The sequence below is a fragment of the Gallinula chloropus genome (genome assembly GCF_964237585.1).
Source record: "Gallinula chloropus genome assembly, chromosome: 6".
Classification (NCBI taxonomy): Eukaryota; Metazoa; Chordata; class Aves; order Gruiformes; family Rallidae; genus Gallinula; species Gallinula chloropus.
The window spans coordinates 10,667,720-10,694,331 of record NC_140091.1 but is presented as its reverse complement, the minus strand read 5'-3'; the positions used below and the strand labels follow the sequence as shown (position 1 = coordinate 10,694,331).

The following is a 26,612-nucleotide window of genomic DNA, read 5'->3' as shown; positions in this document are numbered from 1 at the left end:
AAGTCATTACATTAAACCCAGTTTCAAGTGTGCTGCAACAGGAAACCTAAATGTTAATGTGCTCCACAAAGCACAGGCTCAGCAGAACGAACCAGCTCAGTGGCGATGCCCCATCACACGAACCTGCACCGAACTGAGCGCACACGTGCCTGAAGCCTGAGCTGATCTGTTCAAGGGTTTGGGGTTTCTTCCCCTGTAAAGAGAAATCACATTACATTACATAAAAGGACTGTTTTGAAACATAGGTCCCTATACTATCCTCCATGCAGTACTACTTCCTTCCTTAGCTTATCTCCAATTTTCCCAGTTGTATTTGGTCTGCAGCGACTGGTGGCGTAAGACACGTCACGAAAGCTTCGAGACCTCTGCTGCTTTTTCCACCATTAGTCTACATCCAGAATTGTCACCACCTTCCCAAAGGAGCCAAAGGTATATATACTACAGAAGAATGCCTAAATTTGCTTCAAGAAAATCTGAACACACCATTCCCCCCTTTTCAGCAGACACCCAAAAAAAGAAAAAACACATAACCTATGTGGGTTTCCCAGTTAACATAATGTAGCACAATGTAACAAAAAAATAGGCAACCTACAAGTCCAATGATCTTCATGTCCTTCACCAAATTAAACAGTGACAGGAAACCAGTGCTGAGCAAAGTGTACATAGCCTGTGCTGTTCAGAGCACCACCTTCCCATTACTGACGTTACACTACTGTACCAGGCTTCACAAAGAGGCAGAGGGAAAAACCCTCTCTAGAAGAGCAACTCCACGGGCTGACACCTGGCACCTCCTCTCTCCCACACTCCCCAAGTTAAGTTATCACATGCAATTGTGTTTGAGCTACACAATTGAATTTTCTCTTCCAGTGGATGAATACTCACCAAGGAGTATCACCTGCAACAGAGTAACTGTGTCAGCTGTACAGCCCCAGTTGCCATGAGAAGCCCCAAACTCCTAAGAGGGAAGGGCTGTTAAGATCCACACACAGGGAAAATACACAAGTAGAATCATGCAGGTTAGAAGCAGAGTGAAAAGGCTGGGGCCAGCAAGAAAGGAATGCTATTCCAGAAAAGTGTATGAATAGCTTGTGAATGCCTTCTTGCAAGTATCACCCTACCTGAAGCCAGGAGGGCCCCAAGCCTCACAGGGAAAGGCCAAGGACATTGGAAATGAGAAGAAAAAAAACCCATTAAAACATCATACCAGCTGGTGACTTAACGTTCAAAACAAGGATAACACTGAGGAGCCCTACACAGCATCAAAGGGAGCCCTACACAGCTCCTCCTGCTCTGTGGTGTCCAGAGTGGCAGACATCAGCGATGCCTTCGTGCCACCCTTCATGTTCTCACCCAAGCATGGGTTATAGTTACATCTTCAAGGCTTATACATGGCACATGGCTGTGCCTTCTCCATTGACAGCATCAAGGAAAACTGGCAGATGGAAGACACTGACTAACTTTTTCCCCTCTTCACATGCTTAAAAAAAAAAATCTTACTTTCTCTTTAGAAATAAAAGAAGATGCATAAATTCATTTCACACAGACTTCTTGTTTCTTAGAACGTTCATCACATGTTGAAAACTTAAACCTGAGTTTGACTTAATGTAAAAGGCCTCCTATGCCTGACAAAACAAGGTAACAAAAAGGATGTTTAATTCTTTGCCTTCATGTGTCCATGGAAGTGTTCTTAGGGACAAAACTGGAAAACATTTTTGAGATTGCCTTTGCTAAAGCTGTAGTTTTCCCTCAACACACAGCACAGCATTTACACAGGATGCCTGTACATACTTTAAGCAGGGAAAATGAAGAATGATTTACAAAAATGAACACTAACTTCTATTTACTCCCCCCAAAAAAGAAAACTAGTAGCAGCTCATAAAAGCAGGAAGAGATTTTTATCAGGATGCTTTTAAAGAAATTATTTCAGCTATGTACATGTGCAAAGAGCTTACTATGTCTGCAATAGGCTGAAGTTGTGCAATTCATCAGTAACCACACAGGGACTGAATGAAAGCTTACACTGTAACACTGGAGAAATGCTGACAATTAACTTCTACATGGAAACAAGAAGTATTGGTTCATGTAATGAACAAAGGCCTCAGGTTGCTGGGAGCATGGAAAGGATAAAGACATGCAGTGGGAGATGCAACAGTTAAAACTGACAGGCATCTCAGGTCTGTCAGTGGCTCTTTTTGCAGAGCACCTAAGGTATTGCCTGCATGGGTAAGGGAAGGCATCCTCTTTAGCTGACAACACAAAGAATAGCAAATGTCCTAATAACCATTCATTCTTGATCCTTAACTTCAGAGCTAATTGCCTCATTCAAACTTCTGGTGTTTTAGCCCTGATCCATAGTAAACCCTGGCAGCAAAATAATTAATTTAATTAGCTACATTCTTCTAAAGCTGAGTAACTTAAAAAAAAAAACCAAAACCACCCAAACAAACCACACACACACAAAAAAAAATCCAACCCAAAAAACCCTAACAACCAACAACTGTTGAATTTTCTAACTCTTACCCTGCCAGGAAAAATAAAGATCAGAGCAAAGTCCTGAACACATCCATCAAACACAGCCAGGCAACGCTGTATCATTCCCCCCCAGCAACATCACCAGCCTGAGCACCTGTCAGTATAGCTCCTTTCTACCAGGGAACGGGACTTGGGCATGCAATCTGTAATGAATTTTGCCTAGTGCCTCAGTGGTGGCAGCTTTCAATCAGAGGCAGAAAAGAAACAAAGATGTTCCTTACCCTGTGAAGTGCCACCTGATACATCTGCTTTTTTCACACAGCACTAACAAACAACATTGTGAATGGCAGCATCAGAAAAGCAGCCACGACAGCAACTTTCATTTGCATTTTGGACACTAAAATAAACAGCATTTTGACAGGTCTGCTGGAAAAAATAATGAAATTCTTTTTAATATTTCAAGAGAGATGGAGAGAATGTTTAGTTAAGTCTTGCTCATATAGAGAGAGGGAGAGTCCTTGTCTCTTACAAACCATTTATATGTTTTTTTTTCATTTCCACAAACAGTACAAAAAATACACAACTCTAAATTATGGGGACTGAAGGTCTTCTCTCCCTGGTCACCAAACTGCTCAGCTGTACCAAAAGGCTTCAGATTCCACCTTCCAGCCATTACAGCAAGCTTACTTACATCATGTGTTTGGAAAGGAGATTTTTCAACAGAGGAAGTGAAGCGCTTAGCCATGCGGTCCAAGACGCCACGGATCAGTGACCCTCAGCAGCACACAGACCACCACCGTGACATCACACTTTCCACAACATGGCTCCCAAAGATGCACATACCAAGAGAATCTGGAGTTTCAATCTTTGTTTATTTGTTCAAAGAAAGTTGGGTTTTTTTCCTTCTTTTTGGTGGCTTTTTAGAGTTTGTTTTGCTTTGCTTTCTAAGAGCTGTATTACTTTCCAATCTTACTTTTGGAAGCTGAGAAAACCAGGTGGACCACCTGAGATGAAACATTTCACACACAGGCACTCACCAGCGATAGCAGCAGAAGACATGCTGATTAATTCATACCATATTAGTCAGGGCTTCCATTAACACAACTAAAGGCTCATCAAGGAAGGAAAATGTGAAATTGTTCCATTGCTGTTACTCTGCTGGAACACCACATTTTAATCACTGGCTGGGGTACAGTTGAGTGACACAAGGGAGAGAAATGCTTAACAAAAGGTGAAAATCATATAGACTGAGTGAAGACAAACACTTGATCCAGGCACACCCAACCCACCTCCTGCCTCAGCCTGAAACACAGATTCATGACTTCCCCAGGTTTCCCAACCTGCTGCCTGGAGGGGCCCCAGCCTGGGAGGTGGCACCAGACAGCAGCTGCATGGGTCTGGGAAAGCTTGGCACAGGAAACAAAATGGTCAAATATTAGAGATGCTGAAGTTTCAGAGGAAATAATTTGTAAGCTACAGGAACACAAACACTTTTTTTTTTTTTGCACCTTTTTTTTTTTCCCCACCATCAGTAATCACCAGCCCACAAAAAAGTCTGCAGCAGTTTGATGAATGGTGCAAGCAGAAGGTCACAGAAACACGGTTCTGAAAGGGGTTTTCTGAGTCACAGCTTAAAGCCCTGTCATTCCAGGTATCAGATTACTTTGTTTTCTTATAAAATAACTTATCCAACAAATAAACAAACCCCACAACAAAACCACAGTTTCTCACACTAGTATAAAGTTAGGGGGTTTCTGCCTTGATTACTCCTCCTGGATGACTGTTCACAATTCTCTGCTCTGATTTCTGCAATTTTCAGCCTGTGTCTTCTCAAGGCAAATTTAAACCAAATTATATTCCATTCTAAATATCTTACCTCCTTTTCTAGTGTTTGTCCCACATTTGATACATTTCAGTTCCACACCTGAATGGCAAAAAAAATCTTCCCATTGCCTTAAAGCAACAGTATTAATTTCTCATCTCCACCATTAAAAAATTAATTACCCAACACATTCAAGTCTTGCATTTGCCATTTGTTCCATCATCAGAGTGGCTGCTCACCATCATCCTATTTCAAGCAGATAATTCTCAAAACCCCACAACCTACTCTTGGGCTCCCAGCTCTTGTTACTAATTTCCAGAACCATGAGTTCTGTGTTACCAACCAAAGCCCTGACACTAGTACTGTGCTGTAACATGACAGGTCACAGCACGTATTTTCCATACTGGTCTGGTGAATCATCCAAAGGAGGTCTATTAAACTTCAAGAGAAGGCCTTTACAGAACCACACTAGAAGGCAAACAAATGAAGACATAAATCTGACTTAAGTCACAGAGCAACATACTGGAGGGAGTAACCCCACTAAAAAGCCCCAGTGGATACACCTGAAGACTTTATATGATGACTTGAAAAACGTGCCCACTAAAACCAGCTAGAGAGGAAAAGCCTCCTTTGGTGAGTCAGAGAATTTCATTACACAAAACTGAGAGACATCAAAACAAGTTAACTTTTAAAAAGGAGGTTCACTGCCCATAATTATGAAAAGAGACCAAACAAAACCCAATTAAACTAGCCCAAAACAAAAACCACACCACCACTGAAAGAGGAGCTACCTGCAAAACAAACTGCATCATCTCCTACCACAGCACGCAGCACTCACATCTCTTCTGGCAGGAACTGTATCAGGTATCACCACTGAAATAGGCAAGACTCTCACTAACTTCCCTATTATTCAGATTTAACTTATCTGAATGCTCCAGTCAGTGGTGCTTACCAATGAAAACCAGAAACAAGGACTAGTTATGAGGAGAAAGCAGTTGCATATGATGTAAAAACAAAAAGAAACCCTTACACCTGTTACAGAGACTGCTCCAGGCAATCAGCAAGCTTTGGATGCTAAATAAAAATAAATAAAAACAGGACATGGAAGTTATCAAGTTACACCTTAGTACCTGCTCTGTTATACCTGTAAGATCATCCTTAGTTTACAGCAGCATGCTGAGCATACTGATTTACTAAAAATGCCAAACACTGGTCTCATTTAAAACCCACTTTAACCTTGAAGCACCATGTGTGAAGGAAATTAAAGACAAATTCAGAGGAAGTTTAGTGTTTTCTCATCATCTATGGAAGAGGTATTCAGTTCTTCATGCTCAGGGCTAGATTAAGCTATCCTTACAAACAAATTGTGTGCTCCTTTGTCCCCAGTTCAAGTTCACCTTTTAGACAATCTGACTCTTAAAGCAAATTACTTCTTCATGCTTACAAATTCTACAGGCTCCTCTACAAAGCAAGCAAAAGCTGTGTGCTGCCCATGCCTGTAATGGATGAAGTAGTGACCAGTAACAGCCTAAGTGAATGCTGAAGTGGGAAAGGTATCCTAAGAGAGTGGAATCAGTAAGAGACAAGGAAAAAATGGATGTGGAAAATGAGATTTCATGAAGGAGAGTGTTTGATTTACATTTCATACAAGAATAATTTTTACACCTTTGCCAACTGTTTTTTTTTTAAATTTATTTCAACTACTCCCAGACAGGTCACAAATATTCTTTAAGGCAAAAAAGAGACTAAAACACTAGCAACATGGCTCCAACCAAAGCAGCAGACTAAAACACATGCCCTTCAGAGACAAAGGAAACCATAGATTCTGCCTTAAAGATCTCTCAGTCTGCTTTTACTAATGTACATTGGATGAGGTGGTATTTACCTATCACAGACTGAGCACGCTGACTTTGTTATTTAATCTATACTTTTCTGAAGTTTCAAAGTAAAGCTAGCTATTAGGAAAAAGTAATAGCTAGCTATTAGGAAAAAGGTTGTCAATATGAGGGTAGTAGATCACTGCAAGAGGTTGCCCAGAGGTGTAGTGGAGGCCCCATCCCTGGAGATATTCAAGGTCAGGCTTGATGGGGCTCTGAGAAACCAGATCTAGTAAAGATGTCCCTGCTTACTGTGGGGGAGTTGGACTAGATGATCTTCACAGGTCCCTTTCAACCCAACACATTCTATGATTCTATGAATTACTGACAACAGTTCTTGAAAGCAAGCATGAACACAGAGCAGTACTTTGGAAGTTCAACATAAAGATACTGGACTGACTAAACTGTGCAAATCTCTTTTAACAGATTTGGAAGCAAAGGATGTAACTGCTTGATTCATTGCTTGCTACAATCCATCAACTTTGCTTTGTTTATCATAGCTCTTCGTTGTCTTCAAGAGATTTAGTGAAAGGTTTTTTCCACTGCTCTGCACAGCTTTTCCAACGCATACCCGACAGAAACCCATGGCAGGGCCTCTTTTTGTGTCAAGTCTTGCCAGACCTCAATTCCATGCTACAGGTAGGGCAATAACTTAAAAAGTACTCAGGTTTTCATGAAGTAAATCACTTCAGAATTACTCTAGTATAATTGTGTATGTGAACAACTGAAAGACAACTGGAGTCAAAAGGCATTTAAAAGCAGTAAATGAAATTGATATTCCTGTAATTAATTTACCCAGCTACAGAAACAAATCATGTTCCAAAATATATCCATATAAAAAACTCAAACACAGTATAGAAAGATGATCTTACGCATGAAATCCTGAGAGATTTAAGACAGATGTGCTTTCTAGTAGTTATGAATATCTTTAGTGATCCTAGGCAATTATTTCACCTCGTGAAGCCTCAATTTTCAGTTGTAGAATTGTGAAAACAAACTGATTAATGGTGTTGGCTATTCAGACCCCAGAACTGAATGTTTAAATAAAACCACAATGATGCACCACATAAGTCCACTCAGGAATTCCTGGTAAAGAACATGGCAGACTGACACCCTGGCCTAGGAACCCAGAAAGTGGAACTTAGAGGACGAGTTCTCTGTTGTTCATTACTTCTCAAGCAGGTGCCTTTAGGAATTGAGTTTAGCATGTATTTATTGGGTGAAGGATCCAAGAAAAGGATACATTCAGACTTGCAATAAGTGAAAAAGCCCTGATGAAGCTGCTACCTTGTCAATCAGGTGTAGGCCAAGACAGCCAAAAATAACAAGAGTTCCCATAAAGCAGAGAGCACGCATCTACGGTATCAACTCTTGAAGACATCCAAGAAATCCTGAGTGCATAGAGCAGGCAAACTGCAAACAAAAAGTTGAATGGGTTTCCTTTGCTCTCGTGAACTTCTGAAAAACCAGGAAAAAGCAAGACTGGTGGAGTCAGTTGCTTGTTACTGTGAACCAAGACAGTGAGTCTTACCTGCTCCCAGAAACACCAGCACCAAAAAACGAGAAAATGACGATGCAAACTACCTTCCCTCTGCCCTTCTTGGCTTTGCATGGGAGGGATTCTCACACTACTACTGGATGCAACTCTGTAAATCTAATCTTGACATCTAATCTGTAAGGTATCAAGCCTCATTAACCAAGGTGCAACACAACAGAAAGGCCTGCAACTGCAGGTACAGCAAGCAGTGATGGTGCAACTCCCTCAGTCAAACGCTAGACAAGGCAGCAAGTCATGAGATTTTATGCTCTAGAGTGGTCCAACATTTATGCACATCTCAGAATTTAGCAGTACAGCTACCCCTAGATGTATTCCTTACTGTGCATTTATAACCTTGGCTTTCTCCCCTGTCACTTGCACACAAACAAGCTGTCTATACTGTGCCACGTTACCTCGTTTTTATGGAGCCTACTTGCTTTTCCGTCTGCGGGCAATTAACTCAATTTGGGACAACCAAGTTTCAGCAACCAGTTTAAACTTCTCAGCAGACTTTTGGCATGGGTTGCAAAAAGCCTGCCAGCAAACTATGGCCACAAGCAGCAGTTGTTTTTACCAGGGAAACTCATTCTTCAGCAAGATCCCTCTCCTGCTACGCTGCGGACATCGCCGACATACAGCAGCTTTTCAGCTACCTCTGCTGTGTAGTTCTCTCACCTATCTCACACAGGAGAGGGTACACCCTGTCAGAGCTGTACCTGTGGTATGCATTTACTGGAGGAATGACTCCAAAATACACAGTGCAGCAATCTGCTCAAGAACTTAGTATAGGCTTATTTCAAATAAGAGACCACTTTGTTCTCCAGCCAGACAAGCAAGACATGGAATAAAAAGGGCAGAAGCAGTTACTGCCATGCACACACAGCAGCTGGCTGAATAAAAGTTGTGTGGTTTTCAATACTATCTCACATCTTCTCTAAGCTTTTTTCCTAAAAACCAAACAGAAGGTCAACACTGCTGCCTCTGAAGACAGTCTATTTTCTTATCCCCACACACATTACTGCTGTCTCCCAGCCCTCCCCCTAAGCAAAAGTCTCTGGATTAACAAAAAAATGGAGTGTCTGGATTACCAAAAAAAAAAGGGACACCCAGACAGCTGGGCTGATAGCTCTGATCAGGCAATAAAACTGTAAGGTCAGGGTCACAATCTGCAGCCCAGAGATAATTCCCTACTGCGTGCATGTCATTAAAAATTACTGCCATTATCACAGGGTGGGATTCTCCACATGACAGAAACATTCCGTTAACTTAAACTCATTTTGTTGATTTTGCTTTCCCCTTTTCATATCTTCTCTTACCCCTCTAAATTATTCTAGTCTGTGCATTAATCTCTTGCAGAATCTCCTCTCACTGTGCCTCTTAGTCACCCATGTTTGCCTGGAAAGTTTCATAGTGTCCCAACTGGAGTCTTTCTCTTGGGAGTACACAGCTGGTTGTACTGCAGATTATTACCTTCAAAAAGAGCCTGAAGACCAAAAGATACTTCAGGACTTAAATGCTTCATTGATGTTCTGTAGCAACCTTTATTTAAACAGCCAATTTGGCTAAGATGGCCTAAACAGACGGGGAACAAATCAGAAAGATTAAGTGTATGACAACAAGAAAAACAAAATTCCATCCCAGGCTGTGGCAAGAGCTCCAAGCAGCATTTCTGCCTTACATGGGAGTGTTTTAATTGTGCAGCTGGAAATTAAAATTCTACAAACTGGCAGGTTTTATGAGAACAGCAGCACTTTATCACATTTGGGCACTGTTTATTGAAGAGCTTGCCACATGACCAAGCCAGCAAAAGCACAGGAAAAGGCAGAAAACCGAAACACAGAGCAAGTCACTTGCCTAATGGTGCAGGCAGGCCCGTGGCAGGGCCAAGAGCTGAACACAAACCCCCTTACATACCATCAGATTGCCTAACCTAAGGCAACAAAGAACACTTGTACAGAATTGCCTCCCCAAGCACTAACCAGACAACAGCTATCAAGCATCGTATCAAAAAACTGTATGAACAAATCCAACCTTTTAACTAACCTGCCAGAAAGCTAACACTGACCAAGCAGCAGCCAGCAGCCAGCACCCAGCCTGGATCTGCTCCAGCCTTCCTTGCTGCCAATTCTAGTCATCTAGAGCCATTGTTTTGAGTTCCCCCATGAGGTGACCTTTACAAAATTCAGCTCTTCTGAGGATCAGGAAATTCAGTCGCCCACAGTCCTGTTACATGGGCCAGCTCTTCAAACACTGTGGAAAAAATGTATTATCAACAAATGTCTTCCGATCAAGTTCAATGAAAGACAATAATACCTTAATTTTCTGGTGAATGTGCCTCAGTGAATCAGCTGTACCCATGTCCATGTTGTCACCAATGCACACGAAATCCAGCTTCATTTTTGTGTCCAATTTTAACATCTTTTGGATTTCCTTCCTTGTAATCACAATGACCTCTGGGACAGAAGAAAGTGGGATGAAATCAAGCAAAAAAAACCCCACAACCCCATATTCACCACAGATAGAATACATGCATTATTATTTACAAAGCCTGGTGGAACGGTCAAAAGGCTTGACTTGGTCTACAACAAACCAAGGTTTTTTGGCAACAGTAACTTTTTCTGCAAAAGAGAAAGCTCCTACTGAGTATGAAAACAGTCTCTCCTTTGTGTGGGTGGAGGGTTGCTACTGAGCAGGACACTTGCACGTGAGTGGCATGAGTTAGCAAGACAGAGCAGATATATCTTCTAGAATCCTCAAGTGACCTCAAACAAACTGAGACCCTGCATTAATGCCACCAACACGTCAGAGCTTTGTCTTCTGTCCACCCTGATCCTGTATAAATCTCTGTGGACAACACCACCAACCACAGAATTACAATTCAATGGTTAAACATCTCAGCATCAGCTTGGCAAGGGAGTGGAGTAACACGTAAGCAATAAACTCATACCACCTGCAAAAGCAAAAAGGGAGATGTGTATTTGAAGGATATCAACAGTGGCATGAAGCTTATTTTCCAAAATGAAGAATGTTTGAACAGAAGCTTTGCAAAGGCAAGACTAAGAAAACAAAACAGCAAGAAACCTTTTGCCTTGGCCACAAGAACTGGAAGTAAAAGCAAGAGTCAAAACCTCAAATGTAAAATATCCCACCCTGCAAAAGCCCCCAGTGTCACATTCCATGTGCAGTTTGAACAGAAGTTTGGGAAATAATACAACCCTCAGCCTAGGAAGCTCCTGTGGTAAGATGAAAACATGCTAAGAATAAGTCATCATTGATCCAAACTGAAATCCTGAATCTGTTAACAGAACAGAGGAAGGAACATGAGAATCACAGGGCAGTTTGGTACCAGTGACACATGAAGACTCCCTTCCCACTCCCACACTGGATGCCAACTTGGATTGAAAACAGGCTGAAGAACCTACAGAAAGAGACTGAAAGCACACCTTGAATTGGGGAAAAGTAGTAACTGATGGAAAAGGTATTGATGTCAGGTGGAAGTTATAAGCCAACCATGCAACATAAATCTGGTGAGCTGGAGAAAGGTGTCCTAATACTTACTAGGAGAGATGAAAACCTTACAGCTGGGACAGAAGAGCTGCAAAGAGTCAGACTGTGGAACACTTACTAGTATATGCAAGTATCGGGAACTAAAGCCTCCTCTAATACTTAGAATTATGATCCAGGGAGAGAAGAGGTGCCACTGGAGTATTAATGCAGAAACATATGGCTTGGTCAGGGGGCAGAAGCAAAAGAGGAGCAGGAAGGTGGCAGCTTGCTTACTGAAGCTGCATATACAATCCTGCATGTCCACGTTTTCACAGAGGTTAGATGAGATGAAGAGTGTGTGTGAGGAAGGAGACAGATCTGACTGTAACACCACCTACTAGTGGTCAAGAGCTTCAAGTGGAAATGGTTATTTCAGGATAGTTACAGAGCCACACAAAGTACAAGGCTGGTTACAGAGAAGCTTTTAGCTAGCCATATATCCATAGCAGAGGATAGAAGCATTACCCTAGCAGGGGAACAACCAAAAAAAAGTGGACATTCAGAAAGCAGCCTTCAACAAACAACAGGCAAAAAACCAATATGCAAATCCAAGGGAAAAAAAGTTGTTAAAGACTTCTTAGGGAAACAAAATAAACGCAAAGTCTTACATAAGAGGCTAATGTGGATAACCACGAGCTGATCTTGACAACTTCCCAGAGAAAAGCAGCAGTCAGGACAAAAGCCACATTATCTGGAGAGATTAATTGCACAGTCATGCAGAAGAAACAAAAACAGAGAGGTAGAAAGGCAAAGGACAGACACAAACTTGAAAAAACAGAGCCATGAAAGGTGTCAGGAAGCAGCTTCATAAGCAACAGAAAGATTTGGTTCACCACTAATGATAAACAAAAACCTAAACCCCAAAACTACTATGGAATCTCATCATATACTAAATACTGTTTTAGTCCTCCCGTGAAACAAGGCCCACAGGTGAGCATTACAAGTCTGCCACCTCCCCCTGCCCTGTTCTGTCCAAAACCTAGCACTTAGCCCCACACTGCAACAAGGACTGAATGCCTTAGAGCAAGTAACCCTGAACGTCAGGCCAGACCGAAACAACAAACCCAGAGATATCCCAAGAGAGCTGGCATGCTTCAAACACCACTCATTGAGGATTCTGAGAGAGAAACAAGAGACTTCTCAGTAACAGCACCAGAAAACACACTATCTCTTATCATTTTTCCCAACTTTGGTAAGAGCCTTGGCAAGAGGAGGACGGGGGAAAGGGGTGCACACACAGGAGGCACCGTCTAGAGCAAAGGGTGTGACACGGGTCAATGACAACGCCAGTGTAGGGAAAAGACCACCTGCTAAAGCAGGCAGCCTGCTCAAAAGGGCAGCTAGCACAGGGCAGCAGAACACGGCACGGGGGGTGTGTGACACACAGGAGCGGCAGAGGCGGCGGCGGGCAGCCCGCAGAGGCCGCAGTAAGCACGTCGTCTGCACCCGCGCCCCGCGCCAGCGTCGCACCTCACCTTCGAAGCCTGCGCGCTCCAGCAGGTTCAGCGGGTACCAGAGCAGGGGCCGGTTGCCCACCGGCAGCACCGGCTTCGGGATGCTGGAGGTCAGGTCCGTCATACGCGAGCCGCCTCCCGCCGCCATCACCACAGCCTGGAACTCCATTGCTGCGGAGGGAGCACAGGGGCACGGCTCAGCCCACCGCGGCGGAACCGGGCCGGGCCGGGCCGGGCCGGGCCGGGCCGGGCCAAGGCCGGTTCGGCTCAGCCGCACCCAACCATAGCCGACAGCTCCTCTCGGAGGCACATACCAGCCCTCCCACCTCCCCCGCGCCCCTTGGAGCCCGCGGGGAGGCACCGAGCCTCCCCCCCGCGCCCCCGCGCCGCGCCTGTACCTCCGCTCCCGCGGCCACCGGCTCCCAGCGCCTCACTGACAGGACGGGAATGGCGGCGCCGGCGCGCAGTGCGCATGCGGACGCAGAGCCGAACGAGTCGATCGCGGGCAGCGACGGTAGAGCGCCGATAGGCTCGATCGGCGGCTCCCGGCTGGGGCAGCGAGACCACCACCGAGGGAAAGATGGCTGGCTGCGGAGCGCCGAGCCATGGATCCTACCCAGCTGCAGCAGGGAGCCGGCGACACAGCGCCCCCACGCGGGGGGAGGTGGAGCTGCAGGCCCGGGGGGGGGGGCGTGGGGGGAGGGCGGTCTGCATGGGGGGTGGGTCTGTATGGGGGGGGGCTGCATGGGTGGCAGTCTGTATGGGGGGGTCAATCTGCATGGGGGGGTCAATCTGCATGGGAGGCGGTGTGTATGGGGGGCGGCATGCGGGGGGGGCGGTCTGTATGGGGGGTGGGTCTGTATGGGGGGTGGGTCTGCATGGAGGGGTCGCCTGTATGGGGGGGGCTGCATGGGTGGCAGTCTGTATGGGGGGGTCAATCTGCATGGGAGGCGGTGTGCATGGGAGGCAGTCTGTATGGGGGGTGGGTCTGCATGGGGGGTAGGTCAGCATGGAGGGGTTGCCTGTATTGGGGGGCTGCATGGGGGGGTCAATCTGCATGGGGGGGGTCAATCTGCATGGGAGGCGGTGTGTATGGGGGCGGTGTGCAGGGGAGCGGTCTGTATAGGGGGTAGGTCTGTATGGGGGGACAGTCAGCATACTGGTCTGTATGGGGGGGATCAGGCTGTATGGGGGGATCAAGCTGTATAGGGGAGATCTCACTGCATAGGGGGACGGTCTGTATGGGGGGACGGTCAGCATGGGCCGGGGGACGGTCTGCATGGGGACAGTCTGCAGGATGCATGGCAGGGTCTGTAGGTATACATGGGGGGAGGAAGGCATGTTTGAGCCATGCTCCCCACGCACACCATATCCAGGGAGGGGACAGGAGCCCACAGCCCCCACATGCACCCCATGCCAGCGCAGCACCCAGCGCCATGCTGGACTCCCCCGCAGCTGCAGCACTGGTGACACAGACGCCAGCCCCAGAGAAGCACAGACACAAACAGGGCCTGGGCTGGGGTTGGGCCCTGCAGCTTTATTGAATCCAGTATCCATGGGGTGGGCAGCTCCCATGGCACAGGGCACCTCACTGGTCCCAGGGGTTCCTGTCAGTGTCGATGGACACGCAGTTGTACACGGCGTACCGCAGCAGCTCCTCACAGGCCTTGGCCCTGGGAGGGGGGAACACTGGGTCACAGCCACGACAGGCACCCGTGCTTCCCTCCCCCACCCACACCGATGTCCCCCCAAAGTCACAACAGGCACCCGTGCTTCCCTCCCCCACCCACACTGATGTCCCCCCAAAGCCACGACAGGCACTCGTGCTTCCCTTCCCCACCCACACCAATGTCCCCCCAAAGTCACCACAGGCACCTGTGCTTCCCTCCCCACACCCACACTGATGGGACCTGGGGACCCTAGGAGGGAACCCCAATTCTGGCCCCAGGGAGAGGGGAGCATCCCTGTCCCCAGTGCAACTCACGAGGAATATCTGGGCAAGTAGAAGGTGCAGGAGCATGTGGAGGCCTGTGGCATCAGGTCCAAATCTCTTATGCTTGGGAGAAAGGAGAGTGAGTCAGACCCTGGCACCACACAGGGACCCCAGCCCAGGCAGGACAGACTCACTTTGACAGCTCTGAGTAGACAGTGATATGAACCGGGAGGCGACTCCGGCCAGTGACAAACTTGAGGAAGTGGCTGAGATCGGCTAAGGGGAAGGAAAGGGCTCAAGGACAGGACCATCCTGTGACAGACCCTGTCACAGCAGGGTCTGCCCTTGTAGAGGCACCCCAGGAGCACGGGGCAAGGCTAAGAGAATCTCACAGCACCCCTGCAAGGGCCAGGCAGGATCATCCCAGCTGACTCCAGGGCAGCAGGTATCCCAATCCCTGGCCCATGCCACTGCACATTAAGAGCAGGGAAAGGCTTGGGGTTGCTCACCACTGGTGAAGTTGCTGAGCGCCTCCAGGAAGATCTCTATACAGTTATCAGAGGGAAAGTCCTCAAACGTCACTGTGAGGAGGAAAGCACAAAGGCTTTGTTAGAAACTCCCAGCAAAGAGAATTAACATGGGACATATCCATCCTTCCTTTCTGAGGGCTAGAGCAAAGGTACGAGAGGAGGGGACCCTCTGCTCTCAGTGAGCCCCTACGAGCCCCCCGCACCCCAAGAGGGACTGGCACCCTGCACAAAGGCAGATGGAGAAATGGGTGTCCTGGTTTGCTGGGTGGCTGTAAACCTCCCTCTGCCCACAGTGGCCAAAGAGCAGAGGGACCAGAGTGGGAACTGGCAAGGTTTGCAGCTAAACCTGAAGCATCCGTATCCAGGGTCCTTCCAGCTTGTCCTCCCCCAGGCTCCCAGGCACACCACAGCCAGGGAATCAGCACAGAGCAGGATGTGTGTGCAAGGCAAGCATTGGCAAGGAGGGCCCTGACCTCACCAGGGGCTGGAAGCAGCTTTGGGCTGGTCCTGGCACTTACTGAACTTCCGCAGTTCGTCCACTGTGATCTCGGGGTCCCCACAGACCTTCTTCTCCAGCTGCTGCCAGGTGATCAGGTCCAGCACAGGCTGAGGCACCACGCTGAGCAGCCCAGCACGCATGGCTGCGATCTGGAGGGGGCACGGGAGGGGTCCCACGTCACTGCAATGGGACTGAGCCCAGGGCAACTGTCCAGGGCACCGGGGCAGGGACCATGGGACCCTAAAGGGGGTCCCTGGAGCTCACAGATACTCAGGGCAAGGGATGCACAGAGGCACGACACAGATGGAACTGATTCCGGGGAAACATTTTTGCAGCCACCAACCCCACAGGTCCAGCTGTGGGGCACAGTGGCTCTGGGTGGTGGAATTACCTGCTCCTTGCTCTCCTCCAGCCGAGCCTTCTGCACCAGGCGGATGAACTCCTTGCGGTCCTCGTAGCGCACCACGGTGCTGCTGCCATTGGGGATCAGCTCCACCATGCGCTGGTCACTCAGCACTGTTGAGTAGGTCAGCTCTCTGCCGAACATGAACTCAAAGGCTTCCCTGTCCACCTCCTCCAGCACCTCCAGCAGCTTCACCTGCAACCCCAATGGGTGAAAGCCATCACGGCCAAGCCAGAGCAGCCATGGCAGCACGTGGCACAGCCTTGCCAGCCCCCCAGCATGACTCACCAGCTCTGAGTCCACAGCAGCAAAGTCTCTGCTCCAGCTGACCTCCTCCCCTGCCAGCTGCTTCCACACTAGTGCCGGCAGAGCCAGGGTCTGCCAGAGAGAGCAGATGCACGTTGTCCCCATGTCCCTCCCTCCCCTCTGCCTGACACACAGTGGTCTCTGCCAAGCCCCCTCACTGGCTGGGGAGCCTCTGCCATGCTCACCAGTAACTCCTTGCTCCTCAGGGCTGCACCCATCAGCTGCCCGATCCACTCGTACTTGGGGAAGTCCTGGCAGGAGGGGTTGGGAACATACATGTCCCTGGTGTCACTGCTGCTGTTACCCTGCAGGAGAAATGCTTATAACCTACCCACACAGATGTGACCAGCCCATTAGAGTCCCTCTCAATAGCCTCCCTCTCCATCACCCCTCTGACTGCCTCTCCAGCCTTTACACCCCTCAAGATCTCCACCACAGCCATCCGCTCTGTTAATGGCCCTGCAAGGGTTAAGACAGGACTAACACCCCAAAACACTGCAACCAAGGGGCATGCTTCCACGCTCTGTTGGACACTCCCCCAGGGCCAGGACAGGCAGACAGCAGGGTGTCAAACCTGGTTGGAGGTGCGCACGAAGAAGGGCAGGGGCACAGGGACATCTCCTGAGCTTGGGCACAGCTCCTCCGACACATCCGACAGGCTGTCCCGAAACCCACCACCTGCAACAGGGACAGAGGCTGGTTAGTGCCCAACACACCAAAGCCAGCTACAGGATCCGGCCAAGCCACCCCCTCTCCCAGGGGCAGGGGCAGTGCTGGGGGCACAGGAGAGATGTAGGGACCACCCTGTGTATGCAGAGCGGGGCTGGCTCACGCAGAACAATTGGGACTATGTGGGCACCCCACTGCAGCAGACAACCTACTGAGCCACACCCCAGCAGGACAAAACCCAGGGGAGAGCCCCTGGCAGGAAGGGAGAGCTCTCACCATTGTCGTTGATGCCCTCGGTGATGAAGTCGCACTCCCACCACTGACTGTACGTCAGGGGCCACCTGGAAGGAAGCAGCAGCCCCATGCACCTCCCTCCTTCAAGGGAGCCAGCAGCACCCCTCTTTGGGGAGGCGGCACCCCACAAATGTGATGCGAAGACCTACCTGTAGTCCAGCTTCTGATTGTTCTTGGAAGATCTGAGGCCTTCATACAGCTGGAGAGGAGAGCAGAGCAGGAAGGGGATGAGACGCAGGGAAGGGCGAGCGCTGCTGAACTGGCAGGTACCTGGTGTGGGCCACGGCACGGCCGTACCTGGGTGAAGACGGTGTTCCTGCAGCTGGGGTCCAGCGCTGGGTTGGCACGGTGCTCCCAGGCCAGGTGCCGGTTGAGGACCAGCTTTGGCTGGATCTGAGGAGGGGTAGTCTCCGAGGACTGGAGACAGTGGGTGATGAGGGCTGTGCTCTGCTTGGACAGCAGCAGGAATGGCTTCATACTCTAGCAGGAAAAGGGATGGTTAGGGGCCTGGTCCTGCTGCCGCATGCCCTCCTTCCCCTCTCCAAGCACAGCCCGCCCGTGTCACAGCTTCTCCACCCCTCCAGCGATGCCTGGCGTGGCAGCTTTCTGAGTTGGTCTGTCCCCATTGGATCAAGGAGGACATGCCACAGCCCCCAGGGAAGACAGCAGAGCCTGTGATGAGATGCTCTTATCAGCACCATCCCAGGGGAGCCCGCGAGCACTCACCCTGAGTGCACTGAAGGTGCCCATGCTGTCCTCACGGAGGGGGATCAGGTAGCACAGGACAGTGTCCAGGAGATGGACAAACCTGGAGAGTAGCAAGGAGCAGTGTGAGGATAGAGGGGTGCCACGGAGCCCGGTAACTGCAGATAGCCCCAGGCACACACTGAGCCTGGGTGCTGCGCTCCCCACATATGGGTCCCCTCCAGCCAGTGGAGGGACACCAGCACACCAAGGGGACCACCCAATCCTGCAAGCAAGCACTTTGTTTTGTCCCCCTCACAAGAAAAAGCTGCAAACGAGGACAGCCCAGCCCACAGTACTGCTCTGAATCGCTGTGGGGCCAGTGCTGACCCCAACCTGGGGTTGCCCTGTGAGGACTCCATGTGCTGCAGGTCCCCTACCTCTGAATGAGCACAGCCCGTCGGTACAGCACATCACTGTCCACCCCTTCCAGGAGCGGGTAGCGCACCAGCCGGGCTGGCTGGAACATGTCAGTGTTGAGGATCAGGTCCCACTCCCAGAAGGAGTGCATCTTAATCCCTCGCAGGCGGGTTTCGTGCCCATTGTCTGCCGAGAAAGGACAGTGATCCGGCATGCATGGCCAGCACGGCTCAGATGCTGGGGGCAAGGAGCCCCAGTATATGTGACAATCCCAAATGAAGCCCATTCCCCAGATTTCCCCCCAGCAGACCCCCGAAAAGCAGCCAGTGTGGCAGGAAGAGCCACAGGCACAGGCTTAGAGCTGGCAGAGGTCTGGGCTGGCAGCCCCAGGCAGGCAGCGCAGGCTCACCCCGGCACTCCAGGATGCGAATCTCCAGCACTGGCAGGTATGTCTTCATGTCACGGAGGATGCAGACGTCCTGGAAGCTGTTCCTGCACACAGCATGGAGGGAAATGGCAAAGCTGTGAGGTATAGGCACCATCGTGGCACAGGCCAATCTGGCTCCCCAGCCAAGGATGTGCTGCCACCCATGGCGAAAGCCCACCCGCCTCACCCAGGCTGCGGCAGGAGGGGACCAAGCAGAGAGGAGAGACTGTCAGAGGCACAGAGGTGTCCTGGAGAAGGTGGAAGCCACATCCAAAGAGTCAGAAAAGGGCATAAATTCAAAGCAGAACAGAAAGGCAAGATGACCAAGAGCAAACTGCTGTTCTCCAGGGTTCCCAGCACATCGTGCCATGACACAACCATCCTTCAAGCTGAGCTGAGCAGGTCACACAAGGGTGATGTGTTTTGAAGGAAACAGGGATTTGTGGAGATGAGCAACTTGGTGATTCATTTGTATTTCCAAAGCCTTTGGCAAGATCCCATCAAAGACGTAAGGGTGTGTGGGGAAAAACCACTGTGACTGCCCGGATGCAACAAAGTGTTGGGTCCTGCCAGCAGGAAGGAGCCCTCAGTGATCTCATGGGTGCTTCTTCAAAGATAAATTTCACTGCTCAGCCGAAAAAAAAAAACCAGGCAAGTTCTGGGGAAGGAGAAGATCTTTGCATCCCAGTGTAAACTCCGGCCTGTCTCAAGAAGGGTGTTGCAGAGCCAAGGCAAAGAGAGAGAGGAGAGGCACTCCTGGACCTTCCAGCTACAGCATGGCAGAGATGCTCAGGAAGGTGACAGTAGTGGTACATGTCCTCAGAGGTGAGAAGGAGGAGGAGGCAGAAGGATCCCCAAAGTCACCAGGCAGGAAGAAGCACACTGCAACCCAGCTGCCACAGCAGGGACGAGCAGCCAACATGGAGATAAAGGCTGGCACATGGAGGCAGGGGACCACCGCACTTGTGGGGACAGATGTAGCCTGCACCCAGGAAGCCCAGATCCACAGAGCCATGCCAGGTCACTCGGAACCAACCCCATTCCTTTCCCTAGCATCTGCTTGGGATGCAGAGACAGCTCCAGAGTTTGGCCCAAGCCAGTCCCAGGCTTCTCCTCACTTGTTACTCACTCATTAATTAGAACGGTTCTCAGGTGCTGCAGGCAGTTCGGTGCCCCCCCATACACAGCCACTCGCCTGGGTATAAACGAGCTGACTTGCCCATCCAGCGTCAGCCACAGCTTCCTGGGGATGAGAAGAACATGGGGCAGTGCTGTCCTCCCCTCCCCATCCACCTGGGCACAAAGATGCCCCTGAAGATGTCATGGGGCTGGGGACAAGGCTGTGTATGTCCTCCTGGGGGGCATCTGGTGGCAGTTTCCCCCCACCTCAACTCCAAGCCCCCAGCTGCAGCCCAGGGAAAACTGCGTTCAGGAGGAAGACTGTGCTTTGCCCTGCACCTTGCCCATCCCTAGCAGAGCTGCAGGCAGGGAGGGGACACCCAGAGGTCTCACTTGACAACTGCGCCTTTCTTCATGTTGAGCCGCACCCAGTGCTGCCCCCGGGGCCCGGAGCTCTCCCAGAAGGTGTACGTCAGGTTGTCGGTCAGATGGGCCATGCCACAGTTGTCCTACAAGAGTGTGGTGAGTAGAGGGAGGGAGCTGAGCATCCTTGGGCACACCATGGCCACCCCTTGGACGGCTCCCTTGGGGCCAGAGGAGGTCAGGACTGGGCCAGCCCCTCTGTTCACCAGGCTGCAGAGTGAGCTGGGCATGGCCATGGAACCCCTCGCAGTGCCTCACAGATAATTGGAGTTTTGCTCCAGATGCACAGTTTCCAGCAGCTTTGCTAGAGCCCCCAAACCCTGCCACCATCTCCTAGTCCTCATGGAAGAGAAAACCACCCCTGGTTGTTCCTCCTCCTTGCAGCTGCAGCAATACTCACGTGTCTTACACTGATTTTAGGCCATGGAGGAAACCCAATACTCACCGCCTCTGAGGAGACCTCCACGCTGCTGACGTGCTCCTTGATGCAGTCCTTACGCAGCAGCTCTTTCTCTCTGTGATCATACAGGAAGCGTGCCAGCTCCGTATCGTGATCATAGTTCCAGCCTGGGGGCAGGGACCTGCAGGGAGACTTGTCTTAATGGGACAGGGAGACCAAGTTGTGCCCAAAACCTGCCCACCAGCACCGTGCAGGTGCCCCAGCTTGGCTTGGCCACAGCATCTCACAGCCCCTGGGATGGCACCAGGCGGCTGTCCCTGCCAGAGGCAGATGGCACAACTGTGTCTCACCACCAGCACACCAGGTGTTTATGGCCACCCCAGCCCAGTGGGAATAGCACTACATGGTTGCTCTGATGATCTGCACAGCAAAAGCTTGCTTGAGCAGCACTGAACACTATCAATGTAAAAGGCATATCATGGCACCCATCTTCCTGTTTACTGACCCTGAAACCAGTCCTGGCCCTACTGACATGTCCAGGGCGCAACTGGCCACCCCTAGGAGTGCTGCAGTACCACTCTAGGAGATGCACTCATACCGAAACTTCTGCACTGCAGCCTTGTCCTGCTCTGTGATTCTGGGCTTCCCTCCCAGGTGCACGGAGTAGGTCATGTCCACAACTTGTTCCCAGCTGGAGCAGCACGGGTGGAAGAATCACACAAGGGAAAAGATGTGTCAGTGCTCAGCGTGCCCAAGCATTACTGCCTTAGCCTGAAGCAGAGGCAGCCACAGTGGGGGACAAGGGGTGACACCCAGGGGCTGCAGGAACAGCAGCAGGAAGGATAAGAGTGTCCCTGAGCTTGGGTGCAGGCTGGGGCAGAGAGGAGGAATCCAGCCCTGCCCATGACCTTCTGTCACGAAAATCAAATATGAGCTGTCTCACCACTGTGCTACCTCAGCAACATCGCTCAGCCCAACCCCTGTGCCCCCCCCCCGCCCCGACATCACCTTTATCCCACACAGCTGCTGCCACATGCAGGCAGGACCAGCCAACGGCAGGCACCTTCCTGCCCGCAGGCAGCTCGGCGGGGATGAGCCTGGAGGGAGTCAGGGGGGCTGTGCTGGACGTGCCCACAGGATTTGGGATGGTTGGGTCACACATCCTCTGCGGGTACCAGCCACACACTCCTCCAGCGACCACAGCCGGGGTGCGGCAGGCTGGGACCATACCTGGCCGCGGGTTTATAATCAACCCCGAGTGCTTGCTGCTGCCACCGGATCTTCTCCACGGAGTCAACCGGGACCAGCTTATCTCCTCCCTCTCCAAACCTCTGCGCCAGGAGCCAGCCCTCGGCCAGGCCATGGCCGCTCGCGTACTCGTCCAGCTGCTCCTGAAAGCACATCCCGGCTTGTCAGGGCCGCCGGGACCCGTCGCTCCCGCCCGGGCGGCGGGGTCATCCCGCTGTTACCTTGCTGAGCTTGACCCAGAGCCCGGCGCCGTTGCAGTACTCCTCGCCGGTGGCGCGGAGGCAGCCGCCCTTCCGCACCTCGATGGTGGTCCGCGCCGCCCGCTTGCTGCCCCGCGCCGGCCACGGGCTGTCCCAGACGCTGAGCAGGCTGCGGGCGGCGGCGGCAGCGGCGACGGCAACGGCGGCGGCGGCGGGGTCCTTGCAGATCTTGTACTGCACCTCCCGCGGCACGTAGCAGAGCGCGTCGGGCAGCGCCCGGGCGCGGCGGAAGCACTCGCTGCACTCCAGCAGGAACCGCAGCCGGCCCAGCACCCGGTGCGGCGTCTCCCCGCCCGAGCACATCGCGTACCGGGTACCGCGGCTCCAGCCGCGCTCCGGGCTGTGCCGGTGCTGTGACCCCAGCGGTGCCCGCCCTAGTGCGCCCGCGGTGCCGGTTCCCCTCCGGCGCTGCCGCCTCGCCGGCCTCCGGGTGCGCCCGGCCCGGCCCGGCCCGGCCCTCTGGGGCCGCCCCGCCGCGGACAGCCCTGGCTCCTGGGCTGCCACCTCCTTCCCGGGCAGGCGCCGCTCCGCCCGCGCCTCTCGGCACGCCCCACCCTCTCCCGGGCTCCAGTCCCCCCGGTCCCCAGCAGGGAGCGGAGCCGCCGTCACCCTCCCTTCGCCGGGATGCGAGTGCGAAAGGCCCGTCCTGGTGCCTCGCAGGAGCTGACCCGGGTCACCGGCATCCCCTCACCCTGCAGCTTAGGGCTCCGCTTCCTCCTGGCTTCACACAGCCCTGTCGCCTCCTACACCCCTACAACTGGAGCGCGGGTCCTGGCGATGTCTGGGCCCAGGGCGACATCCCTGGCCTGGGTGGGCAAAAGAGGGGAGCAGGCATCCTGCTCCAGGACATGGCTCCTGGCTTGCCAGAGGATCTCCCCCTGCCCCAGGCAGGCTTGCGGCAGATGAGGAGGCTCGCGGCAGATTAGGAGGCTCCAGGCACCCATAGGGGGGGATGACAGGCATTCTGCACAGGATCAGCTTTATCTCAGCCATCAGTGGCATGGTGGCAGCAGGAGCGATGCCGTGACGCCCAGCAGCACCCATCCACCCAAGAACGCTGGCAGCGTGTCACCTTATGTCATGTCTGCCTGTCACATACCATGGCGAGGTGGGGGCAGAGCACAGCTCAGCTCCACCCTACGCTACCTGAATTTCTCTGGGCCAGGCACAAAGCGCTGCCCTTAGGGATCAGGAACCAGCCAGGCTGGTAGAGCTCAAAGGTCCCTGCACCTCTCTGGTGCTTGCCCGCTCTCCTGTCAGGTCAGAGTCCACCTCCATCCCTGCCTGCAAAGGCACAGTGCAAAGAGAGGTCCAACAGCTGTCACCCTGCAGCGTTATCTGCTGAACAGGCGTGACGGTGCCTCAGCGCAGCGAGTGGCACCGGCCTCAGCAGGAGCAAAGGGCACAGAACCACAGTATGAGAGAAACACAGACTTCTGCCTTGCTCCTAACTGTGGCCACTGCAGCCTGGAGGGCTCATGCCCTCCCTCCTCAGCCACATCACCCTGTACAAGTGGTTGCAGAGCTGCTGCAGAGGGTTGAGCCAGTTAACACAGAGAGCCACCTCCACGACACTGCTTTATGGGCAAAAGGTGTGATAAGGCCCATTTCTGCTTCGGCCCCAGTTGCCTCTCACTAGACCAGTCTACATCACTGCTTAACCCAACAGGAGGATACAAGAACCCCCAGCCAGACTAGACAAACCATCAGGAAGGCTGGGACCTGTAAGCTTGCTCATTTTATTTTAGATCCTCTGTGAGGTAGGGACAGCCAGATCCTGTCAAGTTATTTATAGCTTGTCATACTCCAGGGTAGTAGTGGAATTACAACAGCTAGGCTACACATGTGTTACTATGACCTGAAGCCATTCCATGACAACTCAAGCTGAAGTCAGGAGTGAGCAAAGGGGGACAAGGACCCATCATGGTGTCTGCCTTCTCCAGCTCATCCTGACCCACCCCACAAAGCTGCAGCTCTGGCACATGTAGGTGCCTCATCTCCTCAGCAGTACAGGGGCACCAGCACCTTCCTCAGGTGGAAGAGGTTGGTTGGAGAACCAATCTTGACCAACTTGAGACTGGGTGAGGGGCTGGGAATGCACAGCCTCTGGTTCCCAGTGCTCAGGAGGGCTCCCTCAGCCCCGGTAGCCACATGCAGCAAGAGTCTGGGACAAGGGCACTTGTGTCTTGTCAAGCACAGGAGGAGACAGCTGGTACCTGCACCTTTTGTGATCAGAGAAGGAACGTGACAGCGACTTTGGGCCCCTGAGCTTTCCAGACCTGAGCCAGGCTGACCTTTTCCACACTTCACTGGGCCACGACAGCAGAAATTCAGTTTACAATTGACTTTAAAACACCAGATGAGACAGAGCACCATGCAGAGGAGATGCAGGCAGGGTAGCAGCTCCTTCCCTTCCCAACTCACCTTTGCACAGCAAACTCCATAGCATCATCTGTGGATTATCTTGACATCCTTGCTCAGCAGCCATGTTACTCCAGACCCTCTGACCATGCACTAAATGATCTCAGCTGAGACCTTGCTGCAGTGATGGGCGATTCCTGCAACTGGAAGGGCAGTCACAGGTCTCTACATCCTGGTACACCACCACAGCAGCAGCTTCTGCCATTCTCCCACATGCATGTGGCCACCACATAAAGAGCACACTAAAACTAGGATATATATGGTAAGCCAGTGTTTTTCTCAATATGCTTGTAGGGGTCAGACCCAGAACATCCTACACAAGCTTCCAATTGCAGCCTTCCTGCTAAGGACAGGGTCCTGTTACTACAAGTATTTTTTAAATAGAGATCCCTGTCACCAGCTAGATCCTTGCCCTAGAGCTCCAGCAAGCCCTGGGGCAGCACTCTTTTTCACAGTGACAGAAGATAAACCCAAAGGTGTGAGAGCTCAGGGGCTAATAGACTTTGCTGGGAGAAAAAGCAGACACATGGGGAAAGCTAGAGTCACCACAGTCATCAAGTGCTCTGGTCTAGGTTCTCCCTAACCTGAAGTCAGCAGGGCAAGAGTGGAAGTTAGACCAGGTTGCGCTGGGCTGTAAGACAAGTCCTGAGCATCCTTAAGGATGGAGATACCATGATGCTTCCAGGGAAGGATCCCACTGCTTCAGCCAGACTCTGCTTTCAGCATCATCCTGCATGGCAGTTCTTCCCTCATCACAGAGGGCCTGGATGTGTACAGGGGTGACAAGAGGGAATAGAGCTGTCCAAGCATCTCATCCCTCAGTGAGAAACCAGGGCTGCTCTGGGTGCCTCCGTAATTACTTCAGTTACCTTCCACCAGCTGCTGTTGCTTCCACCAAGTCCAGGGGAACCAGAGGTCACCTGTTGGAAATGTCTCAGCCAGAGGTGCCCATTCCCCCACAGCTGGTCACCCCAAGCAGCTCTCAGCCAGCCCATTCCCACAGGTGACATAAGCTCATCACCACATCCGCTAAACCATGACAGTTGGCTCATTTCAAATCCCAGCTCAATGCTGAAGACTCCTTCATTAACGCTCTTGAGCAAGGCCAAGCCAGCAGATCAGTCTTCACCAGCTTGCTCAGGCCCATTTAAGAGACACACCCTAGGAAGGAGGGATGGAGAGGTATCACACTGGCTGGGCTCCTGTCTGTGCTGGTTGTTGAAAATCAGCCCCAGAGCATAATTCTAAGGTAACTCTAGGATTTACAAAAGTCCTCCAACAGATGGGACCTCACACACACCCATCTGAATGTGGAGGGCTCTGCTGCAGGCAAGGGCTGCCAGGAACAGCTTCTCTGCTCACCCTGTACTCCTGCTACTGTGGTGTGGGCAACGACAGCTCATGTGCTCTCCTGGCCCTAAATCCCTTTAACACAAGTCCCTCAGCAGGTCTGGGAATACAGCAGCTTCAAAGGAAACTGGAGAAGGGAAGGACTTGGCTTACAACTGGAAGTGATGTCTGGATGACAGACTCCTTCAACAGAGGAGAAAAAGGCATGAAGCATTAAGACAGAGTGAACCTTAACTCCCAGCATTAGCCCCACTCCAGTGAGGCCCCAGTGACTCGGGGGCTCTTAGCAGTGGTGGGCCAACAGACCACACAGGCTGAAGATGGAGCTAGGGATAGAAAAGCTGACCGACATTGGGCAGCTCACAGTGCTAGGCAATGACTAACTCTGCCCAGGGCTGGAAAGATTAAGCAACATTTCCAGTGGTCTTGAAGTTGTAAAGCTTTCATTGCCTGTTCCTTGCTCACACACTGCATGCCCATCTGCTGAAGGAGTTCCAACCCCTGGCACCCACAGTCTC

At 51.5% G+C, this 26,612-nt stretch overlaps 2 protein-coding genes across 3 annotated transcripts in view; both read right to left on the bottom strand.

Moving 5' to 3' along the window:
• Window positions 1–13,121, bottom strand: part of EIF2B3 (eukaryotic translation initiation factor 2B subunit gamma) — a gene marked incomplete at its 3' end in the record, with an annotated part of 98,443 nt that extends 85,322 nt beyond the window's left edge. For both annotated transcript variants that reach the window (XM_084265927.1, XM_084265928.1), the window contains exons 1-3: window positions 13,107–13,121; window positions 12,730–12,879; window positions 10,022–10,161 (exon numbers count right to left, since the gene is read on the bottom strand). In XM_084265927.1, the coding sequence (XP_084122053.1) occupies window positions 10,022–10,161; window positions 12,730–12,877 (288 nt within the window). In that variant the 5' untranslated portion in view covers window positions 12,878–12,879; window positions 13,107–13,121. The remainder of the gene's footprint in view (window positions 1–10,021; window positions 10,162–12,729; window positions 12,880–13,106) is intronic.
• Window positions 13,122–14,223: 1,102 nt separating this feature from the next.
• On the bottom strand, window positions 14,224–22,626 carry LOC311193210 (E3 ubiquitin-protein ligase HECTD3-like; the record flags this gene model as incomplete). The annotated part of the gene is made up of 21 exons (XM_084265951.1): window positions 14,224–14,381; window positions 14,693–14,764; window positions 14,836–14,917; window positions 15,151–15,222; window positions 15,690–15,819; window positions 16,062–16,268; window positions 16,362–16,451; window positions 16,565–16,684; window positions 16,954–17,057; window positions 17,325–17,389; window positions 17,492–17,541; window positions 17,640–17,822; window positions 18,069–18,150; window positions 18,467–18,632; window positions 18,856–18,938; window positions 20,003–20,116; window positions 20,386–20,501; window positions 20,861–20,996; window positions 21,414–21,506; window positions 22,046–22,206; window positions 22,285–22,626. 21 exons carry the CDS (start codon window positions 22,624–22,626, stop codon window positions 14,297–14,299), a joined length of 2,553 nt encoding a protein of 850 aa, XP_084122077.1. The 3' UTR covers window positions 14,224–14,296.
• Between the last annotated feature and the right edge of the window lie 3,986 nt (window positions 22,627–26,612).